This window comes from Rhinolophus ferrumequinum, chromosome 12 (genome assembly GCF_004115265.2).
Source record: "Rhinolophus ferrumequinum isolate MPI-CBG mRhiFer1 chromosome 12, mRhiFer1_v1.p, whole genome shotgun sequence".
NCBI classification, from domain to species: Eukaryota; Metazoa; Chordata; class Mammalia; order Chiroptera; family Rhinolophidae; genus Rhinolophus; species Rhinolophus ferrumequinum.
The window spans coordinates 29,116,125-29,126,901 of NC_046295.1; the positions used below are offsets into that span (position 1 = coordinate 29,116,125).

The window sequence follows — 10,777 nt, forward strand, 5'->3', positions numbered from 1 at the left end:
CATGTTCTCCGATTACTTTAACACACTAGTTTTATTATCATTCTGTAATTCAGACAACAGAAAGCCTACATCGCTACCCAGGGGCCCTTGGCAGAGACCACCGAAGACTTTTGGCGGATGCTCTGGGAACACAATTCCACCATCGTCGTGATGCTCACCAAGCTGCGAGAGATGGGCAGAGTGAGTGTCTCCTCTTAAGACATCCACTTCATGGAGAAATGAGGATTTCATTTTAATGACTCAAGTGCCACTATCATTTCTTTGAAATTCAGAGTACTCCAGAAACATTCTGGGCCATTCATTACTCTGGGTTGATTTTTAACTTACACAGCCACATCAAATTCTTTCATTTGGGTGTTTTGAAGAAAGATCTAGTACTTCAGTGACACACAATCAGAGAAACAAATAAGTAAGCAGATGCCCCTGTTTGACTTATGTCCTGACTCTCAGTATATTCTTATTTCCTTCCTCTCTGGGTAAGCTGGAGTTTCATGAGCAATTGTGCCATCATTTCTCTGTATGAGGGAACTTGACTTTCTTTCATCCTTCAGGCAGATTCTTATTTGCCTACCTTCCACCCCCACTGAATAAGGAGTTGGAAAGTTACATTGCTTTTCTAAGGTCATCTCAGATCTACTTTAAAAAAAAAAAAAAAAAAAAAAAGATTATTCTGAAAAATAAATAAAAGTATTACTCAAAAGCACTTAACACTTAAATTCAATAAATGTGAGCATTTTGCCATATTTACTTGAGATATTTCTGTCTTTTTTCTTTGTATAAATTAAATTGTAGAGATGCATCTACAACCCAACTTTTAGGGCCCACAGAAAAAGTAAAAAAAAAAAAAAAAAAAACAAAACAAAAAAAAACTGGTAAAGTAATTTGACTATTCTGTCAAATTGATTGCAAGACTAAGCCAAATCATTAAAACTGCCTGGGCTCCAGTTTCCTCAACTGACAGATTGGACGAGATCTGGAGATTGGACCAGATCAGTTCAGATGTTCCTTTCTGCACTCACACTAACGGTTCTCTTTATTCCAAACCACAATGGCACAAGTCTAAGGGGATGCAATGCGTGATTGAAATGGTCAGCATTATGTCCAAGGACTGATGTAATTATTTAGATAACGTGTAACTATGAAGTTGCTTACCCTATCGACGTATTCAATTCAAAGGATGTGTACGAGCACTATGCCAAGTACTGGGCTTGATACCATGGGCAAGTATTGAACCACATGATTTTCTTATCCCCAGGAAACTTATAGTTTCAAAGAGAAAATGAGTCACATGCAACTAGAATGGCCCTGAGTTTTGAAATGTTATTAATGAAAGCAAGAAATGATATAGATAGATGACAGACAAACCTTATTTACACTTTGTCTAGTTTGACATGAATCTTCTCTTCTTTCAGGAGAAATGTCACCAATACTGGCCAGCGGAACGATCTGCAAGATACCAGTACTTTGTTGTAGATCCCATGGCTGAGTACAACATGCCACAGTATATCCTAAGAGAATTCAAGGTCACAGATGCCAGGGTAAGTTGGCACACCCTTATGCTCTTAACCATTATCTGAAAAGTAGTCTAAAATGCATCTCTGGGAAAAACATTTGCCAGTGACCATATTCCCAAAGCGGAAAAAATCATCCATCCTGGAAGCTTTTTTTTTTTTTTTTTTAAATATAAGAGTAACTTTTCCTCTGTTTGGCAAGTGTTCTACATAAACCAAGGCTTGGCTTCCTTTCAAATGTAACATCTGGCAGCCCAACTTTGGGGATGCACTTGGTGAGTGTGTGCGCTGAGAAGCATTTAGTGATTGGTTGGCTGTGCTTACATTCACCTTCTCAGCTCGTTCTCTTTGGAACTTTTTTGACTTATTCATTACTTGAGGCTGTAAATATGTTGTTGTTTTGCAAAGCCCTTTAGGTCATGTGGGCTTGGAGGTTAATTTGGTATGATTTTAAAACTGCACAGCAAATGGCATTTTTTCAAAGACTCTGACAAGCTTTGCACATTATAATTTGATTGCTGGCATGGTTTATTCCTCCGTGTACTAATGTGTCTGTCCATAAGAGCCATGCACCCACGACCCTTGTTGGCTAATTTTCATTCTGTATTTCTTATCTAGATTGCTGAGTCCAAGGTTCAGCTCTGATGTAAGATGTTCTATGCATAAACTCTAATATCCTTGCCTTGAGCCACCTTCAAACCATGATTATAAACACATCTTAGGAAAGAAGGGATCAGTCCAAAGCACTGCTTTGTTTTTAGAACTGTCACAGTGGGTGGGTTGAGTAAAACTCCAGTGTAAAGCTATTTACTTGATCCATTGTTTTTTCTGGAAAGCACTTTGTCAAACAATACTCCTGTTTAGAGATTGTCTGCTAATTCCCAAAGCCAAGCCCTGGCTGTTGACCTAAAGTGAAAGAGAAATTGGTTAGCGGGCTGGCTGGCTCAGGTGACAGACCTGCTAATGCCACCAAGTCTGAAGCCTTAACTACTCTTCAACTGACAGTATTCAAGGCAATAGTTAATTCTGAGGTCTCGATTTTAGAGTCGCCCAAGTAAGCATGCTTTGGTGACCTACCCCAAAGGGGTTAAATGTTAATGGTTAAAAAAAATGGTTAAATGCTAATGGTTAAAAAAAAAAAAAAGTCATGCCCTTTCAGAACTTTAAGCAAGATATGTGAGTGAAAATATCAAGTGCACTCCAAGTTAGCTCACCAACCATTTATGAGGACAAGGAGTAGGAGGCAGGCTCTGCAAATGGCTGAGACACCTTTTTTACTACTCCTCACTTACTCAAATTAAATGTGATCACAATATGCCAAAGAAACTGAAGCAGGAAATTGTTCAAATGTTTTTTTGTTTGTTTGTTTGTTTTGTTGTTTTGTTTTGTAAAGGCTCCCTGTGATTGTATCATTTTCTAGCTGCCGTAACATTTGCATTTTGTGCTCCTACTGTGTTTCTAATCTCAACTTCCCAGTTTAGAAAGCAAACTGATATTTGAGAATATGGTATTGTTAAATAGGTAACCTGCAGATGGAGATAGAGTCAGGTGATCTCTCCTCCAAATAGTAAGAGTTTATGCACGTGCTGTTAAAAGCAACTGTGGTCAGAAATGAAATCCCCAAGGCATTCAGAGGACAAATCTGCATTACTTGGCCTCTGGCTTCCCTTCCTTTGCTTTTCAAATCTTTTCCAGAAACAGAGGGAAGTAAATTGTGCTTCCATGGTAACTAAGTTAGTCATGAGGCCAACCAGTTATTTCCATATTCATCAGATTTCTCACAAAGTTGATGTGATCTTCCTGTTTTATCTCTATCCTGAAATGATGCCAGTCAGGAATATGCCTTGTTCTTATGGAAAACACCAGTTTGGTTGGTATGTGCCCATCTGGAGTTAAGCCACCCCCTCTTCTCAGTAGGACTGTATGAGAAAGACTGAGTCTCCATCTACTTACCAAGAATCTTGGGGATATGTGTATCTTTGTCCAAAGGAACTTTAATGGGGTAAGAGGAGATACAAAAATGGAACCGACGAACAAGTTGAAGCCATAACTGGGAGCAGGCCTTTTTCAAATGGGACCAGTTCCTCTAAGCTTGTACTTTGAATTCTCTCTCTGTCAATTCTAGGGGAAAAGGTAATGGGCATAACTGTTATTCCTGCTTATGTAAACAGAGGGTTCCTTCTGCTTTTGTTGTGCTGTAAAATTTGAGAAGAAGTAAGAAACACCTTGGTATCTGTTTTTCAAACCATTTGAACTTCAAGAATCAGGGCAATTTTGCCTAATCCCTGTGGAAAAGAAAGACTCCTCTGGCATCTAGCTTGTGTTCTTTCTGACTTTTGGTTTGTCTAAAACCCCCGTGGATGCCTTAATTCCTATGCTCAGCCAGGAAGAGCCCTTTTTCAGAATAGAGCGTTTATTTGCTAATAAACTCTTCAATCTATCTGAGGGATGCCTCACTTCCTATTCTACAGCCTAATCAGTCACATGGCCCAGTCTGCAAACCGTATGCCTCTGAGACGTGACCATCCAGGTTAACAGCAGCTACCTAATTTGGGTCAGATCTTTTCAGTGTCACTGTTTGTCATTTGACAATGATAGAAATAAGCAAGCACAGCAGATGTGAAGTTATCGTGTCAATAGTCAAATCTCTGATCTGGATGACATGCCTAGAAGTTCTTTTCAATATTAAGAAGTTATTGGATTCTGAAATTTTTGAAATAGAGTGTATATGTTCCACCTTGATTTTCAAGGTAAACTTTGGGTCTCAGAAGCATTTACTAATAGGGAAACTAGGTGGTTCTTTAGTATATGACGTTTGTAACTGCGCATTGTGAGAGTAAACAGATTGGCAATGTAAATATATGTGAATGTAGACAGTGTTCATAGTGGATAAAACACAAATGTAACTAAGTTTCTAGTTAAATATGTTACTAACTTTTTCTACCCCCACTTCGTTTTTTTTTTTTTTCATTTTGGAAAAAAAATGTAATGCTGCCTACTGTGGTCTGTACACTGGCTGAATCCTCCTGGCGTCATTCTTTGTGGCTGGGCATGTGGCTTTCTCCCTAAAGGATGGTCAGTCCAGAACAGTGAGGCAGTTTCAGTTCACTGACTGGCCAGAGCAAGGAGTGCCAAAGTCTGGAGAAGGATTTATTGACTTCATCGGCCAAGTCCATAAAACAAAAGAGCAGTTTGGCCAAGATGGACCCATTTCAGTCCATTGCAGGTGAGTTAAGAATCAGGAATGATGAGTTTCCATTTGTGATTAATGTGGTGATAACTTTAAAAATATATATCATTATGTACTCATTGTCAGTACAAGTTTCTAGTAGTGAATCTACATAATTGAAATTTCATTCTCAGAAGTGTACTGTAAAACCTAAAGCAAGGCCTCATTTCTCTTTCTTTCCATAAAACGAAAATAATCAGAGAAAGATTTTTATCTCTAAAGTTTACCTCTTGTAACAAAGAACCAAACTTTGTTTTTCCTTACCTATTTTACTTTAACAGGAATTGTTAGTACATCCCCTAGTGAAAATTCATTCAGTTAATCCTTTCTTGTTTTGCTTAGCAAAACATTGATAACTGTCTTTCTGTATCGTTCTCCTGTTTTTCTTCTTAGGAAAACCATAAATAGTTATCAAGCCTTAATGACTAATTATTGTCAGTCAATAAGTGATTAAAATGGTACCTCAGTTAAAAATTGCAATTTGTTTGAAAATTATGGCTACATTGGAAAATAAAGCACCTTCAAGTTAATTATTTTCAATAGTTTCCACCACACTTTATAATTCAAGTCATTGAAGTTAATAGAAATAGAAACTAAATGGTTCAGAAAGGACACTCACCAAAAATTTAGTGCTTTTTAGAATTTGCTATTCCAAAACTTTCCAGCAAAGGGAATTTACCTATTTTTATTTAAATGAATATATTTTAGAATTCTAGCAACTTTTGAAGTCTCAATTTCTAGTCTCTTTATGGTTAAAATCTTGAGAAAATTTATTTAAAAATTGATTTTGCTTCCAAAAAAAAAAAAAAGAAAACTCACCCACACTACATTTCTTAGTGAATGGAAGACAGGGTCTCAAAATCAGAGCAACATTAGCCTTGGGTTTCAAGATATTTGAGTTCTAGTTTCCCTTCTATCATCACATAGCACTATGGCACTAGGGAAATTACTCTGGTTCTCAATTTTCTCAGCTGTTCCCTGAGATCCTTTCTAGCACACCATGTTTCCCAGGGATTGTATGGTACATGAGAAACAGACCTTATTTATACACATTTGCTTTGTAATCCAAATCCTTTGCTTGCGACAATCGAAGAGTATATAGGAAATGACACATGGACTCAAACGTTCAAAGTGGTCTGAATTACATGGATGTTCCCCTGAATTGTCCACATAATTTGCCCAAATGCTAATTCAAACTTTTCCAGTATGAAAAAAAAAGAGTATATTTCATATATGTTTTAACTTTAGGCATTCCCATAAGTGTGTAAGTGTATGTGTGTATGTGTGACTTCCTAGCGCTTTCAATACTCCTATAGTATAAATACTATGACATGTTATTCATTATATATCTTAAATACTTCCCATTATTTTCTCTGGGAATATCCTAAAATACCACTTATTTTATTTATAACTTAGTAAACTAACATGATAGAGTCAATAATTCAGAAGTTACAAGATCAATGTCTGTTATTTTCTTGAAAGTACCTAGTAGAAAGTCAGAAATCCTCCATTTTTGTTGCATTTGAGCAATCAAACCAATGTAAGGTAGACTCTAGAGGGCCTGGATCATTGAACAAAAAAGATCATAAATCACAGTCTCTCAGGATGAAGAGAGACTTTCAAGGTTGAAAGACACCTTCAAGGTCATCTATTCCATCTTAACAGAGAGCCTTGAGTGTTCCTGGACAACAACCTCAGCCATTTTGCAAAGACTGCCTGTGGATTTTAAGTCTCAGTTAACATTTCTGTTTGGGCTCTTTAGAAAACCCAGTTTATAAAGGGACACACTATTTATATATGCCTGTCAGCTACATCCTCAAGTAAATGAATCCATCCATTTTCTACAGCCTGTACCCAAGCGTTACACAGGCCGTTTAATTAGTATCCAAAAATGTAGGGATTTTTCAGATTATTCACTGCTCTCATTACCCAAACCTCCAGATGCTTTCCTACTTCTTAAGAGCACAAAAGCTATGAATTAATTTTCTTCTCTTGCTGCACTGAAGATTCTGGAATTACCTTAAAACAATTACCTTAAAACAAAGGAAACAGAGAGAAACTCCAAACCTTGCTAATATAGTGAAAAGACTCTCGGTGTTTTAACTCCTGAACATCCAAAAATGGTAGCTATATAGCTCAATGGCTCTTAACTGTTCCTTTTTTTTTTTTCTTTTAGATTAGAGACCCCTTTTAGAATCTGTTTAAAGTTAGGTTTCAAGAAACAGAAAAGATACATAATTTACACAATCCATACATGTAAGATATTCGTAGACCCTTCTTGAAGACTGAATAAGAATCCCATATCAAAAAACCCCGTTATAGAATCTTTCTCATGTCAAAAATAATATCTAAATTTGAATAGTCTATATACCTTATTTATTTATATGTCAAGATGATGGAACATCCTGCACAGATTTTAAGTGACTACAAGAAGTACATAATACACTGGAAAACTTGAAGATGTTCAGTTTATCTCACCTTATCTCAATTATTTCATATTTTAAAAATATGAAGCAGACAAGCTCTACAATTTCAGGATCTGCACGAAGAGTATAAACCTATATTTTAACTAACCTTCCTTTTATCCATTTGTTTTACAATATTCATGTTTCCTGGGTCTTCCCAAAATGGGATATGATCTCAGTTTAAAAGGCATTTCATAATCCTGATTCGTAATTACTGCGCATCCTTCAATGTTACCACACCACATTATCCCACGAGTAATCATTTTTCATACCTGAATATCACTGTGGAAGAACCGGAGGTAACATGAAAGCTTATGGACGTATGTCCACCTCCAAGCAAATGTAGCCAAGACTATGAGCGTCTTATCCAGTAACGTTGCCTTGTTTTGTCTTTGTGACAGTGCGGGCGTTGGAAGAACTGGAGTCTTCATAACACTAAGCATTGTTTTGGAAAGAATGAGATATGAAGGAGTTGTAGATATCTTCCAGACTGTCAAAATGTTAAGAACACAGCGACCAGCCATGGTACAGACAGAGGTGAGAAAAATCTCCATGAGTTAGTTTGTTACATCTCAAGAGCCAAATAATAGATTTTATTATCCAGGACCTCTTAGAAACCAGAGACTCTCAACACCAGCGGCAAAATACAGGAAAATATTGCAAAAGCATCAAATTGTTTAACATTTTTGAACCTCTTTTTCCCCCTCTTTAAATGGGAGTGACAGTGGCAATGTCTTAGAGTTGTTTTGGGAGTTATGTGAGATTATATCTTAGGTTGAACCATGTTAAATTATTCCTGTTTAACTGCTGTTGGCCTATAAAAATGGCAGTTTTATATAATTCATATACATATTACTATGATATATATTATATATATCTCTATATAAATATATACGTGTATTGAGCCCATTTTAGTTCTCAATTTTTTTCGATATGCATAGATGTTAGATAGCAACTGTTCTATATTTCATTTCTTAATAATGGTCATTTTAAGTATTTGGACCCTGGATAAACCCTAGAGAAATCAGCACCCCATTTTCTTTCTTTTTTTTCGTTTTTTTTTTTTTTTTACAAAGCAACATAATAGTTAGACATTTACACCCCTCACAAAATGATAACCCCCCGCCCCTAAGCTACTACCCCTCTGACATCTTATATACCTATTACAATACCATTGACTAACTATCTTCCTTATGCTATACTCTACTTCCAGTGACTACCGTGTTTCCCTGAAAATAAGACCTAACCAGAAAATAAGTCCTAGCATGATTTTTCAGGATGACATCCCCTGAAATAAGCCCTAATGCATCTTTTGGAGCAAAATTTAACATAAGACCTGGTCTTATTTTCAGGGAAACACCATATATATATATATATATATATATATATATATATATATATATATATATATATTAAACACTATACATGTTTATATATTGTAAACACTATATATATTGTAAACATATATATATATGTGAAAATCATATATTTACTTATAGTTGACATACAATATTATTCTACTTCAGCTTCAGTTATACAGCACATTAGCCCCCCATTTTCTATTCCAATATTTAATATGGAAATTCTCATATTTCTCAGAGTAATATGAGTTCATGATTTAGCCAGTCTGACGTATTGACTATTCATTTCTAAGGATAATATGAGTGATAGATTGCGTTTCTGTTTTTCAAAAAGCCACCAAATTCTATAATTTATATGTGTTCCTAAATTTATCACTCACAATATCTTTCAGACTTTGATTTCAAAATAGTGTAAGCATTTGGCTTGCGATACTCAAAACATTATGTCAGCTTGACAAACTTAATGGGTATTGGGGGTGACAGAGGCAAATTGGACGTTTAAAAAGCCTTAACATTTAGCCAAGCAACTTACTGTGACAAGATGGGAAAACAAACTCCATTTATTTTGCGTTACTATTTTAATTATAGAAAAATGCACATTTAAGCAAAATAGAAAGTATCTGCTTTCAGATCCATTGGCTACTGAAAATAAGTTTCTTTTGTGAGGAAAATCCTACTTTTTCTCTTCCCTTCTCATCTGTAAATTATAATTTTTCCATCTCTCCAGCAATGCCCCCACCTATTCCAATATGACTTTGTTCTGCCCTCTTTGAAAAAGGACACATTTCACACCACTTTGTTTTAGAGTGGGCCTTTTTAAAACAGACAGCTAGCAATCATACTGAATTAGGCCACGTGGCACAGATATTTTTTTATGTGGCAGACGGTCTTGTGTTGCCATTTTCAGGGGTTGAAAATCTTAAAATTCCAGCGCCCTGTGTAAATGGCTTTGTGGGCCTAATGTTCGTCACCAGATACCTTTTGGCTGCCTCCCTTACTCACATAAGAACATCAGAAATGATGTTGGGTAATTCTGACTGTAGGCAGCAAGGTCTGCTGTCTAACACGATTATGTTTTAATTTAAATATCGTTGGCAGTAGCCCAGAAGATAAATGGATCTAGAGGTTCCTCAGGACAGTGTGTATCTGCATCAGTTCTTAAATACACAAACTGAGAATCAGTTATCACAAGTAAGCAGAAAGTTGTAAAACACGGCTGTGACGCATGAGGAGTTCGCATGTTCAGTTGGTGGTGATTATTTGATATGACTTGGAGAATGGCTCACAGTGGTCTGGAAGATAATGCTCATTTGAGCTGTCACTACTTGGAATTAGGAGGCTATTTTAGTCAAATTGATTGAGGAAGTTAATAAACACCCCATGTGGCTGATTGTTCTTTGCTCGCTAAAACCGACTGGTCATTGGATGGAACTGATTGACAAAAGTAGTGATTTTGTTCCTATTGAGATGCAACTTTGTTTCTAATATTGATTTTTATTTTTCTGTTAAAATGTGCTCATGGCCCCTTCTCCTCTTTCTCGTCATGCTTTGCCTTCTCCAGGATCAGTATCAATTCTGCTATCGAGCCGCACTTGAGTACCTGGGCAGCTTTGATCACTATGCAACGTAGAAACCCCTGACCCATTTTGGATTTTTACTACAGGCCCTTCAGTATCCATGGAGTCTCTTCTGAGCCATACAGGGCACTTGAGAAGTCCTTCTTAACTTCTAGGTAACAACCACTTAGTGGGACTATTACACACAAGACAAACTAAAAACAAACTCTTCTGGGTGGACCAAGAATTCACAGTTTAATAATCTAATCTCAAAAATAATAAAGAGAATTCTGACTGATTAGGTATCCGAAGGATTTTATTTACAGATACCTAAAAGATTCAAAATAAAGGGAAGAAGAAATCACAGCAAAGAACCACCATCTTGTTCAGGATTGCTAGGTACGAGGAGAAATTGCTGTAGCGCTGCAATTCAGTGCAAGATGTTTGCTGGTGTGGCTTCTCATGGTAAAAGGAACTCTGCTTTGACATTACCCCTTCCCACCATATTGCTCATAATAACATTTTAGGGGGAAAAGGGGGGAACATTTAAAAAAAGAAAGTCTTTGATTTAATTTTTTTAGTATTGTAAAGATACTGCTGACCTGTGCTTCATTTTTAACTGTGTAAACTTTTTTTTAACAAAATGTATCATTCG

At 36.4% G+C, this 10,777-nt stretch overlaps 1 protein-coding gene across 1 annotated transcript in view; it reads left to right on the plus strand.

The window, feature by feature from the left end:
* PTPRD (protein tyrosine phosphatase receptor type D) overlaps positions 1-10,777 on the plus strand; it is a 488,669-nt gene that overhangs the window by 476,840 nt on the left and 1,052 nt on the right. Inside the window, exons 34-38 of the mRNA XM_033122352.1 lie at positions 54-180; positions 1,413-1,538; positions 4,583-4,737; positions 7,607-7,742; positions 10,128-10,777. The exon at positions 10,128-10,777 is cut by the window's right edge and continues 1,052 nt beyond it. Coding sequence (XP_032978243.1) covers positions 54-180; positions 1,413-1,538; positions 4,583-4,737; positions 7,607-7,742; positions 10,128-10,196 — 613 coding nt within the window. The 3' untranslated portion in view covers positions 10,197-10,777. The remainder of the gene's footprint in view (positions 1-53; positions 181-1,412; positions 1,539-4,582; positions 4,738-7,606; positions 7,743-10,127) is intronic.